Source organism: Pleuronectes platessa, chromosome 15 (assembly GCF_947347685.1).
Source record: "Pleuronectes platessa chromosome 15, fPlePla1.1, whole genome shotgun sequence".
NCBI classification, from domain to species: Eukaryota; Metazoa; Chordata; class Actinopteri; order Pleuronectiformes; family Pleuronectidae; genus Pleuronectes; species Pleuronectes platessa.
The window spans coordinates 20411643-20434369 of NC_070640.1; the positions used below are offsets into that span (position 1 = coordinate 20411643).

The window sequence follows — 22727 nt, forward strand, 5'->3', positions numbered from 1 at the left end:
ATGGTCTAAAGGGGGCAGGGCTGGTTGTAAATTTCATAATTTAAATTGTACACCATGTGCACAGTCTATTATTTCTATGCTATTCATATTGTCATACTTCATTGTATTTTTATTGCATGTTTATTTATTTGTTGTCCTCTTTGCAGCATCAACAAAGTTCCCCATTGTGGGACAAATACGATTTTATTTTCAGAAACCATAACAATGGAGCAAAACTAGATATACAGCACTGTGCAAACGTTTTAGGCACTTCACATCACACCATGGGCAAGGTGATCTATTCTGATCTAAATTTATTCTGCAACATGAAAAGTTATTTCATAGACAGGAACAGAGAGTCCAGCACTAATTATCATAGTCCCCAAAATTCACCAATATCAACCTCAGGGGCGGATGATAAAGCCCCTGTTCTTATGTTGTGATTTGTCATCATTAAATGAACCCTCTAAACTTATATTTACCCGATTTGTTATCCCCAAAAAAAAGAATCCAAAACCAATATTACACAACCACCATACTTGGAGATACTTTAGAAACCAGGAAAAGATAAACAAGATCATGCTTGGAACGTGTGTTTAATAAAACATCATAAATTTAGGCCTATACATCTGAGAATTCTACACTATGAATAAATACATTTTATTACAAAGGACCGCAGTAAGTGGCATACATGAAAGTCTCCCTTCGTAAAAATAGAGTACTTCAAGATAACATGTGTAGTATTCTCATTTCAATATCCAATTGAATACAAGTGATTTATTCAAACTTTAACAAAATGGTCTAAAGTGCAAAAAAAAGTCGAAACAATCAACATTTACACTATAAAATTCCTGTTTTTAAAAAAAAGTGACAGTCGTCTTAAGGTCGCGTCACCTTCAGATTTGTTGTCCAGTTTGAACAATATGCACCATTATTCCTACATGTAAGGGTGTGCCAGGTGTGTGTCGCAGTAACCAGGTCCTGTTCTGTAGCTTGGGGGAACCCACAGTTTCTGCCTTGAAGTGTGTGTGTGTGGGGCTCTGCTGCAAGGCGTGAAACCATGGGGAGGAAGGATCACACTTTTGCCAGTTACCGTTTTTTTCGGATGCCAGGGAGGAGCATTTGGGTTTATTCCCTTGAAAAAGAGAAAACACATTAGGAAAAAGACACTTCATCTTGCCACAATTTTACAACCAGTGGGCGTCAAACAAAATAAAGCAGTGTTATAAGTCAGAAGCATGAGAAACGGATATTGGGATGACGAAATGTTAAACAATACCTGGTAAGAACAGCGGCTGTAGTCAAACGTAAGGGGGGAAGTGCGTGTGCTCTCCTCGTCGGAAGATGAACCTGAGTGATAGTCTGATGTCACCCTCTCCAAAGCGCTGGTCACCTTCTTTGCAACCTCTTTGTCCTCTTCCTCATCACTAGGGAAAGTGGCCACTGAGAAGAAAGGGTTTTGTTCCGCATACCTAATAATGGGAGATGAGGAGGAAAACATATGGAAACAATATACCTGTTAAGCGCCTAAGATCTGAATAATACAACCATACATAATACTGAAGTCAAGCATGATTATAAATGACAGATGAACTCTCAAACCCACCTGCAGCAGACCTCTCCGGGGTCCACCCACAATGTGAGTTCACTGGGCAGTCCCAGGTCACTGTACTGAAGCCGACTCTCCCGGCAGGCCCGCAGGAACTCTGGCTCCTGCCTGTGGAGCCTGTTGATCCGGATGCACCTGCAAAAAAAAAAAACACAGCACTACAATAAAATCCAAAATCTGACGAGATTCATTAAGAAAATGTTATACTGTGGAAAGGTTGCCATTCCACTGGGGGCCTCTAAAGATGGCTGAGAGGACATTTTCAATTAATGCTTGTGAAAATGTAGACAGATGAAGAGCAGCACCTGTATGCATGTCCTTTGCTGGGGTTTGCCGGGTACCAGTGCCCCTTGAACTTCTCCTGCAGTGCCACAGCCAGCCTCTCAACAAAGAGCTCGACTTGGTGAGACTCCAGCTGAGCTCCCGTTTTCAAGAGCCTCTTCAGGAAGAACACCACAGCTGCAATTTCCCTCCTCATGTTTCACCGATGTCTCATTACACGTGGACAGACTCTGCAAGGGAAATGATTGGACATGAGCTACATTCAAATCACAACAGCTTGAAACGAAAACGTGATATTAGCCTTTCTAGCTTTTTTTTTATTTGAAAACCTAGTGCTCTATGGCAGAATAAGAAATGTTCTCTCATCTTCACAACACTGTGCTCCACATAGCAGTATTTGCCCTTTCCTGATTTATAATAACCAGTCACGAGAGGTAGCATCACTACACAATGTCACTGAGGAAAATAGCAGACAGGGGTTTCCCAATGGCTTCTCCCTCCTTTACACTGAGACCATTGAAAACCTGTAAGGCATCAGACAGCATCCAGCACCGTAACAACTCGCCTTTCTTAACGTTGGGAGGCCAAACGGCGGCCACTTCAAAGAAGCAGTGCAGAATGATGACACGTAGAAACCGTTAGTTTCAAATACATAATTGGACACATCCGTATAGTTTTCCGTCGGATCCGTTGACTTTACGGCACACATCCCTGAAAGGCGGTCTAATGACGCACGAATTCCCGCAATCCACGCCTCCCCTCAATCAATAACATGGAGTTTACTCCACGTAGCGGGTGAGCGAGTTGCTCGCGATACGAACGCCATGTTGTGTTGACCGAGCCGAAATGCAACAGAAACGTCTTATTAATAGAGCAGTTATGGTTTCACATCAACAAATACCTCATACATAAAAGTATATAGGGAGAAAGTGGGATTACAAGCACCCACTCCACAGCCAAAGCGCTACGTTGGAGCAAACAGCATCTTGTTGCTAACCACCACGTAAAGTGTGCAGAAGGTATCATTTGAACTTGTCACACAAAGCGGAGCTACATCGAGGTAGAGCAGCCACGTTGAGGATAACTGATCTAAAACCCTGAGAGACGAGAACATGGACGGCTCCACTTACGGTCTCCTGCAGCATGTGGTCGAGGGACGAGGGGAGGAAACGATGGAGACTCACAAGAAGTGAAGCTGCTCATCAACCCCGCCCCTGCGTCGTTCTTATTGGCTGCGCGCAGAGCAGTGTAGAGCAGTGATTGGTGGAGCACATGCTCGTCAGTGAGTCATTATCATTATGACTCATATCTATCGGTATGTGTTTTTTGTTTGTTGCCCCCTAGTTACATTGTTTACATTCGGATCTGGAATGATTCAAATATGTAAATTTACAGAATTTAAACAAGTATGCAATTCCCTCTGGTCTACTGAGAGTAGTGCAAGGAAAAGGCCTGACTGGAAGTTTAAATGGGACTTTATGAATTATGTAAATGTGCTTTCAATGTAAACATTAAACCAGATTATTTTTCTAGATTCAGACACAACGTTGATGGTAATTGAGTTTTGCAGAAAAAAAGCTTAGGGCATCTGTCATCTATTTTATGAATGACTATGGATTAAATTGTTTCGGATACATGTGGAATATATCTAAAAAGCGATCACTGGTTTGATGATGATTTTTGAAAAGACGCATTATATTGTTATGATACGAATTGCTTATCGCATCTATTTAGTTTGTCTTGTCATTTGTTAATCATGTATTTTGAAAAGGATGTTGGATTTGAACATGTTGTAATAAAGATTAAAGAATGGTTGCACCTGTTGATGTCATTTTGTCACAAACTCATCTCCAGATGGTAATTATTGTTATGCATTAGTGTAACGGTTGTGGGATGGTTATTTCATAGGCTATGCCATTCATGTAATAAATTAACCAGTTTAACTTTTGGTTACCGTCGGGAAATTGTCAGCTGGGTGCCGCCTTTCTAACTATAATTCATCGAACACAAACATTATAATATCTTGTTGCTTTGGTAGACATATCTACACCATTCTATGAAATTTCTAATTTTTTAAAGTCACGATGTTGATATTTTATTTTCTCTGGAGATTTTAAAAGCTGTTTAATCCATGTGAAGTTTAGCCTTGTATTTTCATTGTTATTAAAACCCTTACCACATTCATTGGTTAACCACACAACAAACCCACAGGATCATTTGCTGTTAAACTTGTAAACCCTATTTGACCACAGGGAGGCACTAAACCTCTATGCCACAGTACAGCAAGCAAACGCCATCATCAATTTATTTTCTATTGTAAAAAAACGTAAGTCAACCTTGGAGTCATAATCAGAAGAAATGATAGTGAAACCTAAAGTTTCCTGAATGTCTCTAGTCATTTTATGTTGACACTGTTGTCAGTAATTATAGTAATAATTTCACTTAGATCTTGAAGTCTACAGGGGTGTGTGGGGCCAATACCACACAATGTGGCTGATCTCTGAACATTATATTCCATCTTCGTGAACATTGGATATTAAGTACTGTGTAGTCAATTACATTACATACATAAAATTAGCATCCATTAGGGGACGTTTTCAGGGTTTGGCATCTTGCCCAAGGACACCTTGGCATGGATTGGGATTCGAGCCACCGAATTGGAGGACAATTGCCCTACCCTCTCAGTCACAGCCACCCCAATAATGATGTTTTAAAATAATAAAATACATAACATAAATTAGGCTGCTGCCTTATCTTTGCAATCACATTTTTTTTATAGGAATCTGTTTGCTGAAGTAGCATTTTTCTTTTTCCATTCCACTATTGTGAAAATACCATCATATCTGAGCAGGTTGTAAAAATATTTTTCACTTTATTGGAATATCTTTACAAAAAATACAAAGTCGCTTAAGCACAAATCACACAGCCTGTGTGATGTCCAAGAACACACACAATAAATAGAATATAAAACTTCACACAACACAAATAAAAAGCCTTGTTCAACATTATAAAAACAAAAGATCAAAAAAAAGTCAAGTGAGTCCAAAAAAAGAAGGAGGTGGAAGCCAGACAGGTATGTTTACATTTCCAGTAAAAGATCATGAAAAAACAGAGGCACAGGCATGTTTCCACAGTAAAAGAGGAAACACACAGCATTCATATTGAAAGCACAAACAGAAAACACACAACTGAAGACTTCTCATCACACCAATTACAACAGTTAACAAAGTGAAACCAAAACTGAAAAATTTAAATCGAGCAAAAATGTTTAACTTGAAACCCTAAAGGGCTCAAATACATTAAATCTCTTACAAAGAGAGCGCAAAGAGATATACTGACATAGCTGAGTTCTTCTATTTATCAAACTGTTTATAAACTTGTTTTACCTCCAGCTTATTATACACCGTTAGCTCTGACCTCCTGAGGAAAACTCAGATAACCAATAGTCTTTATCATAGTTTCTACTTAATAAGGCTTCTGATTTACTTGTCTTTCTTGCATAGGATTCCTGAATAATAAACTAGTGTAAGCAGAACTTCAGGTTGTTAAAACCGTCCCTATGTCCTTTTTTGTCTCCCTTTGTTAAAAAATAATAGACTTGCGGAGGCACAGGAGACCAAACTGTCCTTTCTGTATTGCTGTGACCTCAGCTGGGATTCCTTCAATGTAGAAGAGAGGGCAACAAATGAGAACACCGAATATGAAAATACTCAACAAGATTTATAAATCAAATCATAAAATGCACACATTTTGTTCGGGAGAACAAATCGTTTCCACGTCCACACCTTCTAGACTAAAACCTAAAGTTCATTATCATACAGTTTGGTATTTCAACTTCCTCTTATAATATGATCAATTATTCAAAGCTTAAAATGCACACACGAAACACCACAAATGCAGACTTTGGTTTGTCAGCTGGGTTTCTCTCTCAATAGCTTCCTCTTTCACTAGTGCTTTTTCAGTGTAAAGCCAGACATGACTTGTGCTTAACAGCTATACCACGGACAACAAGCAGCTCTGCACTAAATGTCAAGTAAATATCACCAACAATAAAAGGTTTGATTAAAAAAATACCTCCTATCTTTGAGATTTGGGGAGGGTATGTTAACTGATATTTCTATGTGCTGCTTGACAGAATTAGTTCATGGACACTCCCAAAATAGTGAATAAAGCCACAGTCAGAAACCTGCTCAGCTAGTAAAGTTAACTGATGTGTTTTTGTTGCACTGAGGCATCAGGGTACTTTTGGGTGTTGTCTTATTCCTGCTCTTTTCCAAATGTAACTTGATTTCAGTTGCCACATCTTTGTGTCGCAATTTTTATTGAATACTTCTACAATTCAAAAGAAAGAAATCTCATCTTTCTTAGTATGTATAATTATGTGCATTTTCTCCAGCAGATGAAGTTCTCTACCATTGAACCTACCTGATCTATATAACATTTCAGAGGACCACTTTTCATAAAATATCATGACAACTTTGGCAGTTGGAAGAGAACTTGGGTTTTCAGCCATGATATTGCTAAATTTAGCTTTACAAAATACTAGTAATTAAACACTACTGCAGTGGCTGATGGTTAACATGATGGAAACCATCAACATAATGTTCTTCAGTATTCAAGTAGTCACCCACGCCTCGTTACAAAATACTGTAGCTCACTTCTGCAAAAAGCCACCAGATAACATTGAAGGAGTGTTTCACAGTGCTGACATTAAATGAAAACTGAAATGGTTGACATCCAACTCATCAAAAGGAAGTAAAACCAACATAAAATCTCAATGTAAAATGATGTAGACAAACCTTTGTTTTGTTTGATAAGATAAAAACCTTGAAAGTTATTCTTTAAAGACCATGTAAGTACATTTTCGGACCATGTGCAGTAGCCAGGACTCTGAGCCCCACCTGGTGTCAACATACATCAAAGGTACTTTTAGTTCGGTGATGTTCAGCTGTAAGTCCAGCAACAAACTGCACCCCACCATTAATCTTTGCATCATCACTGCAACCATGCAAACATAGGCCTTGTCAACCCAACCCTTATTGCTGCTCTAATGCAGACCTCACAGCTCAGTGTCACTAAAATGTCATAGCAGTCACTCAGTATAGATAGCGGAAATTTCCGCCTCACTGCAACCAGCATGCTGACGTGTCTGTCAGCTTCCTCCTAGCAGCAGAAAGGTATCAGGTTTGCCACCTCACTCCACGGGGCCGCTGCTGCTGCTGCTGGCCTTGACCCCCGCTCTGCTAATTTGCAGCCAGGGCAGTTTGGCACAGTTCTTAAAGAGCTGCTCGATGGCAATGTGCCGCACGTGCAGCTCTGACGCCAGCGAGTCTTTCTCTTGCACGGCCAAAGTCAGCCCCTCGAAGACCTCTGTGGGGAGACAGAGAGGAGGAAAATGGGATTCAGCATTTTCATTCTCACATAAGGTCAACTAATGCACAGCCAAACAAATGGTGCGAACTGGAGACACACATAAGAGAAACAAACATGAAAAATAAAAATCGATACTAGTGATTACTGAAAGAGCAGAGGCACGCAGTAGACACTGATCTGATTTCTCTCTTGATACTGGCCAGAATTACCATTAGACTCATCTGATCTCACTCACACTGAAACCCTCAAATGACTGGGACGTCGTGTGCCAACCCTCTCAGAACAACATTCCATGATGGAAATAGTACATGAGCTACCCAAGACCTTAGTGAGATAAAAATAAAACTACTGTTGATTCAAATAAAATGTTTCTAGCATAGCTGTTGTATGTTATTGTATGTACAAATAGGGCTGCACCTCTCGCAAACAAAGTATGCATTGCAAGTCATTATTCCACAACAAAAAATAGCCCAGTCAGAACTGCTATTCTGCCTTACAGACCCATACAAAATCTCTCGAAAATAAAATGAGTTCCATTAAAGTAGAATGAATATTTCAATCAACATTAAGCTGTCAAACAAACAAACAAAAATGAAAACCAAAGATAAATTAAAGTTACTTTCTGGAGGAATATCAACACTGTGTAAATTCAAGGTTAGCAGTCTCTCAAACATTTTAACAGGAACAGGAATTTCTTCTTTTCCTTAATATATTTAATTACATTACACATATAAACAATCTAAACAAATATGAAGTGATAAACAGCTTTAACTTTTATCTTTCTTCCCACTTTCTCTGAATGAGAGATGTAAACTCTACTGTGAGCTGCCAGGATTTACTATCATAAAGTCGAGAAAAGCAGCGCAGGTTAAAATAAGACTACTGTAAATGTGAGAAAAGTTTTCTTGTATATATAACGTATATACCTAACAGATGATGTTGATTATGTTTTACCAGCCCTAGTAGCAAACAATGGGCTTGCCTGATGAATAATGGAGTCAGCAGACAGGTAGGGTGTGCATGAGCAAGCACACTGCACGATCCAACACAGCTGATCACATGGAAGGAGATAATGTGTTGACCAGAAGACTTCCAGTGGGAATTTTGTCCCAGCATCATGGAGTCTGATGCTCTGAATCTATGAGCTCACACTCAGACTGTGTGCGTTGAATTAAAACACTCTTCACTAATGCAGCTTTCATTTGGAGATTTAATAGAGATGAGACCTACAGAGCGCAGCAATTACATTTGTTTAAATTGGGAATATTGATATTTGAACGTGTTGCACTCGTTAAGACAGTGTGGTGAATGCCAGTATACGTCACTTACTTTGAATCTGCATCAGTAGCTGGGAATTCAGCTGATGGAGCTCGTCTACACTCATTCTGGTCACTAGAAAAAGGGGAGAAAAAAGGCTATTTGTATTTGTATGAGAGGTAAAGACTCTATAGTGCCGACTAAGCCAAAAGTTACTTATCAATTAAAATTACAAGGGTTACAGTCAACTCGTGTAACTTCTTAATGTCTCAACCTGTATAATATGGTACAACTTCGGGACTAATGCCTCGAATTTGTTCACAACCTTCTTAAAATCTGAGCATACAGGAATATTGTGAGAGATGTGTTATTACACGGAGGAGCTCCAAGAGAAGTTCGAGCTGTTTACGAAAAGAAGCATCATCACAGACTGGCACGGACTCTAAACAGCTATTAACAAAGCAATAAGAAACCTGATGACATAATCATCAAAACATCTAAAATGATTGACTCATATATATGTGCAGGTTTATGATATTCAGAGCAGTGAGGGCTGTTGGTTTATGACGTGCTAAAGTAGATTTACACACAAATGCATGCAAACTGCATACCTGTGAGATGCCTGTCATCTTTTACTTTGATAGCAAATAATTTATAAGTATAGTTTGGAAGGCTCTCTCACATGATCTTTAGTCTTAAGCAGCTTTAGTAGTGATGAGACATGAGACAGCCCAGGACATATCTCAAGGTTATAGGAAAATGTACTTCTCTCTGGAGATACCGCAAAAGGAAGATAAAGGAAGGACCAGGTCAAATGTGTCTCCTGGTATTGTGTAACTGTTTTGTCTGCTGCCTTTTAATGAGCAACTGCTCTCAAGCTTTAGAAATCTCAGGAGAGATCAGACAGAGTAGTTATCCATTTCTGTGGTTGTATTGTGCATACCAGGGATATTCTATTAAAATTCAGAGAGGTCCAGATAGAGAAAATTTGCTCAAGCAAAAGGACCAGAACATCATAATGTTCAACTACTGTTATGATCCAGGGTCAATATGTATTGAAATATTATGGGCATGTTAAAAGTTTGTGAATAGTTTGTAATGCGTTTAAAGTTTATTTTTTACTTAACTAATTTTCAATTAACTATCTGCAACCACTGGTTTCTGTCAGCCTTCACTGATCCTATTGAGTGAAAAGACAATTCATCTTAAATGGGCTCACGTTCAGCTCTGCTGGGACCCTGGTGGCCCCCTCCTGATGGCTGGTTGCGCCCATGCTGGCCTCTCCTGCCGTCACTGGTCCAGACCTTAGGTTGTGACTCCTGTAGGAGCCCAAGCTCCTCCACTGTGTGGCACTCCAACATCCCAATGGTGTAATCAGGCAGCCCCGTTGCTTTGCCCATGTCCCAGCAAGGCGTGTAGCGGGGGACCTGGGCATCTGACTGTGGCAGCAGCTTACAGTCACTCTGCTGGCTGTAACAAAGAAGCTTGGTCCCTCGTCTGCTGAGGCCATTGGTGGAGACAGAGTCTTTGTTCTGGGCATACTGGATGATGCGGTTCAGTTTCTGGCTGAGAGCCAGTTTCATGCCCTCGTAGGCACTTCGGGAGACATTGGAACGTGACAGCTTCTGGTTGGCGATGAGATGACATTTCTCAAAGCAGTCTCTGTGGCCACGCAGGGACTTTGAATGTAACAAGGTGGCAGAGGAGACACCTGCATTCACACAGACAAAAAGCAGTACGTCAATATTGTCAAAGGCATAAGAGCAAACAAGATCCAGGATTCCTAATCCATATAAAAGTACCTAAATAGATGACAGAAAATTCAGCAGTGATCTCAAAAGCTGACCGATTGATCTTACCACAGCAAATAAATGTAAATTAGAATGAAAGCTCACTAAAAATGGCAAATTGACTTATCGCAATCTCTTTGTGAAAGCTGCTTAGTGTGCAATGGATTAGCCAGTAGTGTTGAGACAGTGGGTGGATAATACATCATCCCAGTCTCAACACAAACACATAAATCATATTTTTACTGAGCAACAAGGGGGGAAGGTGCAGAGAGTTGTCTCTGTTCACATTTATTTCAATTACAATCATTTCTAATTAACCTGTACTACTCAAACAACATAATATATAATCAACACAGTTTGTAAAAAAGTGTCCACTTTGTCTTTTGTTTATCTACTGTAAGCACAGACACAGGATACAAGTATTCCCGATTCAACAGAGGACGAACCTTGGTCCCAAAAACAAAACAACCCTTCTCATTTAAAAGGGGAAACTGAAAAAGCTTCTTCAGTACTTGGGCTGATGTATGCTGACGGATCCAGTCAAAACTGGTCACACTGTTACCAATTTAGCCTGGACTGACAAAATGAAGACAGAGCAGGTGGACCAAAATTAAAACAAGCTAAAGTGGGTCAGATCAACAAAGGGAAGCTGAAGGTGAAAAGAGGATAAGAGTAAAAAGTGTGTATGACCGACAGTAAATAGGCCTAAAGTGAAAGTGTGCTGAGCAGGGGTTTAGGATTCACGGCAGACATTTCTCATCAGACAGACGGACTTGTTGGAACCTGAGGTGAGGAGATTAGTCACCATTGTTCATCTAGATATAAGAGCTCACTTAGGTAGGTTTACCTCAAACGCCTCTTTCAGCACATTACCAGAAGCCAACATGGCCTGGTCCTAATGTCATCCACCCAACACCACCTGACCACAGTACATACAAAGCCTAACAATTAGTGTGGTCTACACAGGATATGCTTAAGCTTACAGACACACCACACAAAGGGGAGTTCTGCCAATTTCTTTGAAGGAGTATTTCTTTTTTACTCCTGCAAGCATCACTAAACAAAATTGCTCAAGGGAGAGTTAGAGTTATTTCCTTTATCTAATTGGGGGTGTTAGAAAAGAGGATGCTGTAGGTTGATTGTAAAGCCTGTTCATTATTTTTAGCTAAATAATTAAAATTGCCTTGGCATGTCATGTCTGTTCTCAGTTCAACTTTGCTGTACGACTTCTGTGTGTGCATACTGCCTAATGAATAGCCAATGAAATGCCTCTCTAGTAGCTGCAGGAGCTTTCTGCTTGTTGTTCTATAATCTGATCAGTCTCTGTCTTTAGACCACCAAAAAAACACACTGGCTACCACTTGCCTAGCAGGAAAACCATTGGCCCACAACCAGGGCAGTGCACCGCCAGCCAAAGACCTCCCTCACAGCTAAGCAGCTTAGCACTACTGCCTTTCATGGCTGCACACATACGTAAGTGCAGGCACACACACTATTCACTGGTGGTGAATCCACATTGTTCAGCAGTCTCAACGAGAAACATTGAGCACAGCAACGCTGACAACCAGTGAGCTTGTTCTTTCCTTCCCTTTCTAAAGAGGGAGTCCCGGAGTAGGATCCTGCCATTCAGTTATACAACTTACTAAGACACAGCATAGACACAAGTGCAGGTCTGACAGATTTTTTATAATATATTCCTGAGCACAATGAATAATTATACATCAATAGAAACAGGAGACCCAGATCCTCAGTCAAACCAGAAAAAAAGTATGCTGAATGAACTGATTCAAGAAATAATACTCCTGATGCTATGTTCATACTACGCTTATAAAAATCAGAAATCTAACCAGTATCAGTAAAATCTCTTATTTGAGGTGAAATTAAATGTTTTAAAAAGGTGTGGATCAGCCAACCAAATCACAAGTTGTAGTCCCAAAGGAAATCCGGGAATTGAGGCTCAGAAATTTTCAGAACTAGGAGGAGCAGCATAACTCAGACACATTCATGACTTTGAGGTTAGATAATTATTTATGGTAACACAATACAGAGACATCTCCCAATATGACGCCATACAAATCCACAGGGTGAGACAAGACATCTCTGTTCCAACTAGTCCTGCTCTCTATTTAGTGGTCGTGGTTTTCAAGTTTTACTCAAACATCCTCTTTGCCAACTTGGTTTTGCCATCTAGGAAAAAGCTCCGCCTAAAGTTTCAAATTTGATTTATGCTAGCAGATCATAATACACACACACTGCTGTGCTTTACTATAAAGTGTGGTGAACAAAGTTACATGTTTTTATCATGCCTTGTGCAGTCATCTGCAGACTTGTGGTTTTGCTCTGAACAGTGTGCGAGTGTCAGGACTGTTTGTTGCACACTTCTGAGCTGACAGTTGAGAAATGGTACCAGTGTCAAGTGGGACAGAGGTCGTCGCTGGTAAGGTGTCCAACAGATCAGCATGATAAAGCTTAGAGCAATATGTTGTTGGCAGCTGCACGGGCCAAGTTGGACACTGACATAGACCTCACATGGTCAACTCAGCAAGAAGTGAATTCAAAACCAGCTGTTGAACTCCGCAGACCCTCCACAACCTTCAGATTAACTTCCATTACAGAGTTGAAAAGTACAACACAACAGTCACTATGTGCTACAGTCTGGAAGAATTACACTATTCAGTTTTCCTTCGTTAAAGTAAAAGAACCGGACGGGACTGACACAGTAGAGACACAGCCAACACAGATCAAAAACTCATGAGATTAATTTCGTAAATTCCAATGTCAGTGACGTCGATGGACCCATGCAGTTGCAGGCAATTCTGAAACATGATTAGAGTAATAAAAGGAGAAATGAGCAACTGGATCAAGAAAAAAGAATCCTACACCACACACAGGAGAAAAATACTGTCAAAAAAAGGCAACGATCTTTGATAGCCATGTAGCCTGTTATATAAATATCAGTCTTTAATTTACTTTCTCCAAATCATTCCGAAAAGAAAAACAAGTCAGTCATTTTATAATAAGAGACAGCATAGGAAACTACTGTGTTTGTTCTTGATTAGTGTCAATCTTAATATTGTAAAAAACATAATGAATAATTCTAATTACAATGATAACCTTTTATGGAGTTTAAGCACAAATACCATTGTCATTTATGAATCTCTTTTGTGACCAAAAACTATTTATTCTGCAATTTAGAACTGACAAATAACAGTATGTGCTTGTTTAAGCGCGCTTACTTTGAATATAATTGATATTCTGCAAAGCATTTCATGAGCTTGAGTGTTTGGACAAAATATAATTTATAAATACAGCTATATTATCATTCCTTTTCCAAGAAGAACCTCATTATTTTAACTTTATTGAAAGCAATCATTCATGTATAAGTCACACTTTTCTTCCCTGGTGTATCCTCCAGGGCAGGTATGTGTGGTATGGTAAATTGAACTGTAACAGAGCTATACTCCTCTCCTCTGCAGTGGCTGCTGTCGGACATTACAACCCTAAATGTCACTCTGGTAAGTAAAGTAGTGGCTAACATTGGCCAGATATCACATTCAGATGTTCACTATGTAGTTGACTTTGTTTAGAGCTTGAATAAACTCCATGAGTTTACTTATTTATATATACTGGGCGAATGACGACTGACAACTGTAAATAAGAGGCTGTGACAGTTGCACACAATAAGCAGGGGGGGTCAGCGGTGTGAACCATACAGTAGGTACAGAAATATATCAGGGATTTAACTGTGTTCAATTGTACAGCTACCGAGCCTTCCACACGCAGCAGCATGTTTGGGCCTCTCTATACATCCCAGGGTGGAGAGTTCACTGACAATGAACGAGCTGTTTACAATAGTCTCTGTAGAGCAACCACAATCAGCTGCAACTGCATCATTCCAGTCTCTGGCTGTAGGAACTTTCTGTTTTTTTTTCACTCCAAACACAGCTGAGTACATTATCAAGCTTCAGCAAATATTCAGTCTGCATTATATAACAGATAAGAGGATTTACTGAACCGTGCCGCTCAGCACAGGTCTTGTCTGAAAGACCACTGAAGGAACGTGTGAGAGGCTAAAGGTCACAGTACTTTCTTACTATAGCTCCACATCACTTATGTGTTTAACAAAGCACAACTCATCACGTCCAATGAGGCCAGTTCACAAACAGTTACAGTTCTGATATTAAATTATTCTTCACTGAGTAGCAACATCCAAACATTTAAGTCTGATGAAACTAAGACACTTAATATTGATATATAATCAAATAAAATGTTGATGCTTTGAATACTGCAAAGAGACCAGGACTTAAATCTAACTGTACCAGCTAGTTTACTGTACGTTTCTGTAAACACACTGACTTCATTGGTGTTTCGACTGACATGAGTTTATATAGATAATAACCAAATTTTATGGGGGAAGGTCAAGAATTCCTTTATAAGACTTTTGCATATCAGGTGTAGTATGTCTGACCAACTCATATTTGAATCGCATATCCAACTAAATAAAGTATATAACATATAAAAGTTGTGCATACACACACACATTCTTGTCAGCAATACAATTTTTGGACTGCTACTGGAATCCCAAGCCTGGTTTTGGAAAAGAGGTTAAGTTCTCTTAGCTAATTTGCAGAATTATCTGCAGTAGTGGGACTGCAGTAGCCCCTCTTGTTATCTGCTGAACGGTTTGGATGCTCAAGGCTGTAAAACCAGCACAGAGCTCAGATGGTGTGGGAAGAAAAAGAAAGGAAAAGCAAGCTCTGAATGTGAGAAATCCCCTGCTAGGCAGATGTTGAGCAATATATAAACAGGCACATTTCTACAGTATTTTGTGCTTTGTGAAGAAACCAGCACATACACAGGCCAAAGCAGTTTCCCCAGGAAACAACCTCTTGGAGGGACAACAAAGGCTGCACATCCTGAATGTTTATCCCGTTTCAAAAAGCCTTCTCTTCTACTTCTGTTGGTACTGTGGGCTGAAACTATCACTCTGCACCCAGTCAACATGCACATCTGGCTCCAAGCACATACATAAGTTTAATCTATGATATATGAAGGATATTTTATATTATTAGTGGAGCTTGTTGGTGTTTCAGTTGAGATATTTACAATAACTGCCTAACTCTGCACTGTGTGCGTTAGTAGTCAAAACAAAAATGGACAAGTTAGAACATCCCCACTTCACGTAGACCTACAAACAAAGGTACGAAAAAAAGAAAGACACTTTAAAGAGGCACTCCATTAATTCAAAATATGAAATATAGTTTACTCGTCATGATTATTCCCTTAAAACGTTTGTTCAATTATCACACCTCGTCCTGGCATTAACATTTGTTTTGGGGGTTCAGATTGCAGTCTTATAGAGCAATAGAGCTAGATATAAGTAAAGGCATGAATGCCCCCAAGATGCATTGAGGACAGATTGTGACTCAATATACCAAAGTACATTTGTGGTAAGGGACACACTGTGACAACACTGAACACAAATGTCAATGCAAATGCATTGTCAATCCACCAGACTTCCTGTTATTCAGGACACCTGCGGGTGCAGTTAAGATGATCCCAACCGAAAAGCACGAAAACACAATAACAAAGCTTTGCAAATGGCGACCAACTTCTTTTATTCTCTTTCTTTATGTCTTCTGTTTTTTGGAGCTGCACAGACAAGACAAGGATGTAATATGAGCCGGGCAGAATGATCAATGTGGAAACTGGAGAAACATTAATACCAGGTATGAATGTAATCAATTGAAAATCACATCTAGATACAATCTGGAGATGAGACACGTGTGCCAGGTGCAAAAAGAGTCTATGATGAAAAAATTTGGACAAACACCCTGATGTCATGAGGGTTGATTTCAGGTTGCGTTTGCAGGTGTGCAGACTGGAAGAGTGGAGTTTGAAAGAAGACTGCAATAAGTGGTGCGACAGTCAAATAAAGCAACTATTGAGTGGCATTCGACTATAACAACTAGATAACCTGGGAGCTTGTCCCACACTCTAGATTAAAAACAGGCTCATTCAGCCATGTGTCTAAAATAGTAGGGAACCATTTTAATGCAAAGGCATACAAGGTCACACATGAAAATTCTGAATCAGTGATGACATTTCCTTAACAGTTTTAACCAATTTACTTGATCATTAAGTTTAAATTCAAATAATGCAGACAGAAATAAAGACAAAGGGCCATTATGCAAGACACAGCCATAATATGTGCATTGCAATATATTCATCTTGTTTAAAAAACCAGAAGCAAGTCTACCACAATTGCAGCTGATAAATATTCGAAAGCAGCATAGATCAAGAAGGCCATGAATATTCAGTGGCAGGAATTTACCTTTGAGAGAGCATGACATGGTTTAGAACAGAAAGACACTGGGAGGTTGTGTGTGTCTGTGTTGTGTGCAACAGGAGATCATCCTTCCAATATATATTTTTTGTATTCTCCCTGTGTGGTGATTGGAATGCTTCTCTCTTCTCATTTAAATGGAGGATTGCAAAGATTGAATGAGTGTTGCAGCAATAAAGTCTGCATGAGCAGTCAGCCGCCACACGGCCTGGCCCGAGGTTCATCAAGCCTAATGGAGGCACATGCAGCTTAGCAGGCCCTCCTCCCACAAATGAAACGCTCAGCCGCATCAGATGCACATGCTTGTCTGTGACCAGCCCCGCAACCTCTTCCCCCCCCCAGACCCAACAGTTACATAACCTCCCCTTTATTGCCACATATGATACATCAACCCCGAGAAGCACATGACTCTACTGATGCAGTATGAAGTCTTGTCTGAGAAAAGCTTTGGGGACACTTACGTAAATGCCCAACGAGCTGATTGTGTCCTACCTGAACATAGCATCATGGCTGAAGCATTAAATGGAGCAACCCTTGTGGCATGTCAATATTTTCCTAAAAATTTCGACTGAATATATAAATAGTAAAGGAAGATATAGCAAAGGGAAAATTCTACAAGGACCCAGAAAACTGTGTGTGCAGGATCCGGCTGCTGGGGGACGCAATGTGTAAACAAGTCAAACTAAGTCGTACTAAATGATACATTATTGTACAGATCAATGCTTTACTGAGGCTGTTAGTTTTTAATGAGCAGGATGAGGTTATATTTAGGTTTGTTATATAGTCTATGTACAACTCAGCAAATCAAGGCTGCAGCTTTCTAACATCTACATGATAGTTTTTCAGCTGAATAAGGATTAATGAGCCTGCATGCACCAACATATTTACAGCTTATTAGTAAGCATTGTTCTAACAATGCTTGCCTGACTGAAAGTAGGGCTCAAAACTTTTAACAAAGTTGTAAAAAAATACATCCACCCACTCAGTTCCTATAAATTATTAAAGAATAAGACCTATGACTTTTCATGCACATGCATTTTTTTCCTGCTGTCAACCAAACGAGATACTCCTCTTGGAGAGCTCACACAATCATACACCAATAGCATATGCACACTCAGTCTCCTGCAGAAAATAGCTCATATATCTATGAGACAAGTGCTGAATAAGAGGCATATCCATCCCCTTCTGATTTCCCATTCTTCTTCAAATAATCCACCCATTAATTAAGGGATTAAAAAAGACTTCAAACACACGCTCTTGAGTTGGAGTGGAACATCAAACAGTCGGATCACAGCAGCCGGCTGCAGCGAGGGCTTTGGTCCGACAGGCCCATTACCCCTGCACAGACATGGTTTACGTTGGTACTGGAGAGGATAAAAGCTGTGTTTGTAGGCAGCAGTCAATTGAGACATCCACAAATCTGAGCGGCTACTGGTGAGAGCGCAAATCTGGCATGATGGGAAGTGATGATCAAAAAGAAAGGGATGGTTTTTGCAGATGTGATTTACTCTGTGATCCAGATACCAGTACTGATCTATCAACTGAATATTGCTTTAATGTGAAGGTGATTAACTGCTGGGGATGAAGAATCCCAACAGACAGACATCAGTGAAGATGTGGAATGTGTGTGTGTGTGTGTAAAGAGCAAGTCGTTTTCCTTCATGCCACTTTTATCTTCATTCAAGTGAGCAAACGAACAACATGTACCCCAGAGACGGTTTCATACCTTCAATGCTGAGTTCAAAGCAGACATGGCAGAAAGATAAGGTCCCTGTCACCGTCTCTACCTTGCAGACGCTGCAGATATTGTCATCGTTCAGATCGATGTTCACAAACTGCTGCTCTTCATCCATGGTGCTTCAGGGGGAAAAAAACAGTGAAAAAGAGAACACAGCTAAACAACAGGAGCATACACAACCACCAAGATCTGCTTTGCTAATTAGGTCATACTTTCAAATACACTTATTAAAAATGCAACTTTGGTGGTGCCAGTTGGGGGTAGGGGTTCATACTGTCTTTGGCACATAATACAGTAAATGAGACATGGCAGTGTCCCATTTTTAGAGATTTATTAAAATTTTTGACATTTTCTCCTTAACTGTAGGGAGAGATAGAGAAGAGGCCGACAGGAAACAAGGTGGGAGAGATTCCCTGGCTTAAATTAAGATGTGGAAGTTGTGGGTATGAATTGTGACCATTCAGTTACCAGATGCTCTGTCTGTGTCCTCTCTATGTTTTCAGTCAGTGATGTTATGGATACATCACTCCATGAGCTGATGAAATAGTGCAGCTAACTGCAGATTGATCGATAGACTGCTTCTGATCACTGTGGCAACAAACCTATCAAGATTTTAAACAAGATCTGACATCATCTGAGTTTATAAGAAATAATCAAAGACTCGGCAGTCACATCATAAAAACAGGAAGAATATATGTTTCAAGACTGGACTCAGATTTAAAATTGGTGTTTGCTAACTTTGGTTCGGACACGAACAGCCAGAAAGGATCCATTTCAAAACATTTTGAATGTCTATATTGTCATGCTGCCTCAACAAGACTTCAGCAGATATTAACTATTTGTTGTTTTGTATTTATTTGCTCGTTTTGACTGTCTGCTGACAATTAAAAAAAACAGCTGTCGGAAAAAGCATTTGATCAACTGTTTACCATCCACACCTGACAGAGACTGCTCAGATGTGGCTTCCCCCAGTAAACACTTAGATTAGTGTGTCATTGTCAAGTCTGTATCATTCATCTTTTTCTGTCACGAATCAGAATATGCAACACTGCACCTACAATGCTGTCAATTGCATTTGTGAAACTAGGGATCCTAAGGCCTCACTGTTTCCATCGGAAGTGTAAAGTCCACAAGTTCTGTCCTCCAACTTTAAGGGGTCAAAGTTAGGTGTAGAAGAAAAAGGTAATTTAAGTGGAACAAGGTTTCACAAACATAACACATTGACACGCTCCGCTGTGAATGGCACAGATGACACTGGAAGGTTTCCTACTGCTGATGTTTTGAAGGTGAAACCACAACAATAAAGGGAGTTTTTTTTAACTGTACGTTACTGGGTATTATTGTCCTTACACGATATCTAAGAGATTAGAGTAAAGACACCATGATACAGGGCTGGGTATACTATCAAAAACTAGTCGGTGGCTCAAAGGAATAACCAGTGGGAATGAACACGGGGGGGAAGAACTTCCCTCTGGTGGATGCACAAGTGTAGTTAACCTTCGCCACTGCGTATATTTCTCATTGTCCCCAGTTCAACAGCCTCCAGGCCTGTTGAATGCTGCTTCGCCTATGAGCCCTCCGAAGTACACCTACATCCATGTACTAAATGCTAACTAACAAGTACACGTGCAGCCTTTAATATATAAACTACTCTCAACTGTATTCCGGTCAACAAACGCTTGCTAACAAGAAGTTAAGCTAGCATGAGAGTGGAATCCTCCTCCGACCGCTCGGGCTGATTCGTGACCGTTATTTGACGCTGACAAACCCCGAGGTGTGGAACAGGAGGACGGCGCCAGCATGTTTGCTGACAGCACTTCTAACGGAGCTCACCTTCGTGGTCGAGAGTTCCGTGGAACAGCTTCTCGTTGAGCGCGGACTCCTCGGGTCTCCTTCGCCTCGGTGGGCGCACACACAGCACTCAGCGCTGCGCGTCCCCGTGAATCCACAGAGAAGCTACAGGAGGCTGTGAGCAGCTCAGCCGACTGAACCACTGACGGATCTGAGGGGTGCACACAACCAGCCGCGGTCTAAATACTCAACACCCCGCCCCGATTAAGCACAGAAAACAGTACACGGTATTTATTATATTTAAATACACTAAATTATTTCGTTTTAATTAGTTAATTTTCCTTAAACCATCCACTTGTGGTATAAGTAGCCGCGTGAACACCCCTATATTAAACCGAAGTAAGTCCTCCTGGCGTCATCAAAACATTTCCACATCATAAGCAAAGGGAAGTTAATTGGTTTTAACTAAATATATTTTTAGTTACACAACAAAACAGCGGTAACAGTTTGTCCTTGGTTTATATAACACATGAAGCCACAGGCTTTCATTGTTGTACTTGAACATAACATGGAACCACACGTGGGGGATTCCCAGTGAAGTCCTGAGAGGAACCGCCATTAATAGCTTTAGGAGAAATTGAGGAAGTCAACATTCAAAGTAAGATCTCTTCTTTGTCTATCCAATATATAACTGAACTCATTTTAGGATCGTTGTGGGATTTGCTCATACTCCTTATATTAAGCTCATGAGAAATAGCCGTGGTCCTGTCTTTTTTAAGATCATACAGTGCTCCCCTGTCTGTCTCCCTCCACTCATCTTTATTTGTGTCAAATGATTAGATTCTTTAGATAAATGATCCAAAACAAAACTTGATTGGCTTAAAATGAGTCTATGCAATATCTGAAAGTGGCTCTATGATCAAATTCTATACTCTGAAGAAAACACTGAGGACAATGGGCCCAGCATGGATATTCTAGTTTTCTAGGAGTTTATTGCTCCATTTATAACTTTAGCAAAAGATAATTGTGAGCATCAAAATGTCCTCAGGGGTGTCCAGAGTTTTGAAATGATTTAGCAGAAATTCTTAAAATTAAAATGTAGTTAAACAACTAGTCATGCAAGTTCAATTTACTTTTACCAGTAGTGGTATTTGTAGGAGTGAGGTCGCAGCTCCCCATCCCCACTCACCAGCCCCCAAATACACCACACACCATTCTATTCATTAACAAAACACAATCTATAATATTTGTAACGGTAATGACGGCTGGTGTCTCTGATCTTTTTGCACTATATTTCTGAATCAAACAGTGGCTTGTGGCCCTGATGCAGGCCTATCTGTGCCTTCTGGGAACTGTTACTCTGTCAAATGCTGGCCATCAAAGGTCTGTTATGCTAACACAGATATACGTCAAAGCGGTTCATACACTTCACTAAGGCAGTACTACATGTGGGACATTGTCAGAGGTTGTCATCCATCCAATAAGGATTTATGCTGACTCTCCTGGCTCAAAGGAACCACAGGCTTTACATTTTTATTTTTATATGCTATATTTCCTGTATTATAAACTCAAAATGACATATTCTAATGATAATTGAGAGGCAGTCTTATTAGGCCATCCATTTTATTTGAAAGGAAACCCATCTGTATGCACTCACACAGTGAGGCCATTTTTGTCAGGCACTGTGCAAGCTATGCAAAACACTGAGCAACTGTCATGTAAATTGCAAAGCCACAGTATAAGCTATGGTATGGCTGTGGGCGTCATTACTAACAAGTCAGGTACAGTTTCATACAGTTTGGTTTATTCTGTGAATATTGTGTATGTTCTGTGTCATGTGCTGGTGTGTATTAGGCCAGTCTAACAGACAATAAGAAAATAAGACCATTCTGCAACTGTTTGTTGTTAATTTACACAAAAAAATGCAATTGATGATTGTTTTTTAACTTTGGTCTGTCACCGTAATACTCAGAGCTGTATGTAACTTGGTAACAACAATCCCCTCGAAATACACTCAGCACTTAAAAAGACTTTGCGCCATCTCCTGGCCAAATAGCAGTAGTACAACTGCTACCAAAACCGCTGTTATGTTTCATAAACATAAGGACTCATAACAATGATTATAGACCTCAAATAAACCTGTTTCTTTAAAGGTTTGTCACAAAGATAATTGTTTTTTTTTTTTTAAAGATTATTTTTTGGCATTTTTTTATGCTTTTATTGATAGTTTTTAGAGACAGAGTTGAAATGGGGCAGAGAGGGGAGTGACATGCAGAGAACGACCGCGGGCTGGAATCGAACCCGGGTCCGCTGCTGGCCGAGGCCCATGGGGGGGACGCCCTACCAACCGAGCTAAGGGCGCCCCCACAAAGATAATTGTTAATCTCTTTCTCTGTGTATTGGATCAACCTCAACATGCTAACAACATTACAGCCGTCTATGAAAACATACACCATACTGCGATACCCCACAGGTTACACACTCTAAATGTTGTGCACTCCATCTGCCTGCTGTACGTCCTGGAGCAGTGAGCACAAACTGAGATGCCCTGAAAGGCCCTTT

At 40.2% G+C, this 22727-nt stretch overlaps 2 protein-coding genes across 3 annotated transcripts; both read right to left on the bottom strand.

Moving 5' to 3' along the window:
- Nucleotides 1-556: 556 nt before the first annotated feature.
- btg3 (B-cell translocation gene 3) lies at nucleotides 557-3083 on the bottom strand. 2 transcript variants are annotated; one of them, XM_053441100.1, is made up of 5 exons: nucleotides 3001-3083; nucleotides 1894-2100; nucleotides 1586-1723; nucleotides 1259-1451; nucleotides 557-1114 (listed from the first exon to the last, which is right to left on the bottom strand). In XM_053441100.1, exons 2-5 carry the CDS (start codon nucleotides 2064-2066, stop codon nucleotides 917-919), a joined length of 702 nt encoding a protein of 233 aa, XP_053297075.1. In that variant the 5' UTR covers nucleotides 2067-2100; nucleotides 3001-3083; the 3' UTR covers nucleotides 557-916. The 2 variants fall into 2 exon arrangements, with proteins under 2 accessions (XP_053297075.1, XP_053297074.1); XM_053441099.1 differs by lacking the exon at nucleotides 3001-3083 and adding an exon at nucleotides 2436-2768.
- A 1639-nt stretch (nucleotides 3084-4722) lies between these two features.
- On the bottom strand, nucleotides 4723-20331 carry c15h21orf91 (chromosome 15 C21orf91 homolog). Its single transcript, XM_053441292.1, has 5 exons — nucleotides 20208-20331; nucleotides 18363-18493; nucleotides 9720-10211; nucleotides 8573-8635; nucleotides 4723-7240 (listed from the first exon to the last, which is right to left on the bottom strand). The coding sequence occupies exons 2-5, from the start codon at nucleotides 18487-18489 to the stop codon at nucleotides 7065-7067; spliced, it is 858 nt and encodes a 285-aa protein (XP_053297267.1). The 5' UTR covers nucleotides 18490-18493; nucleotides 20208-20331; the 3' UTR covers nucleotides 4723-7064.
- Between the last annotated feature and the right edge of the window lie 2396 nt (nucleotides 20332-22727).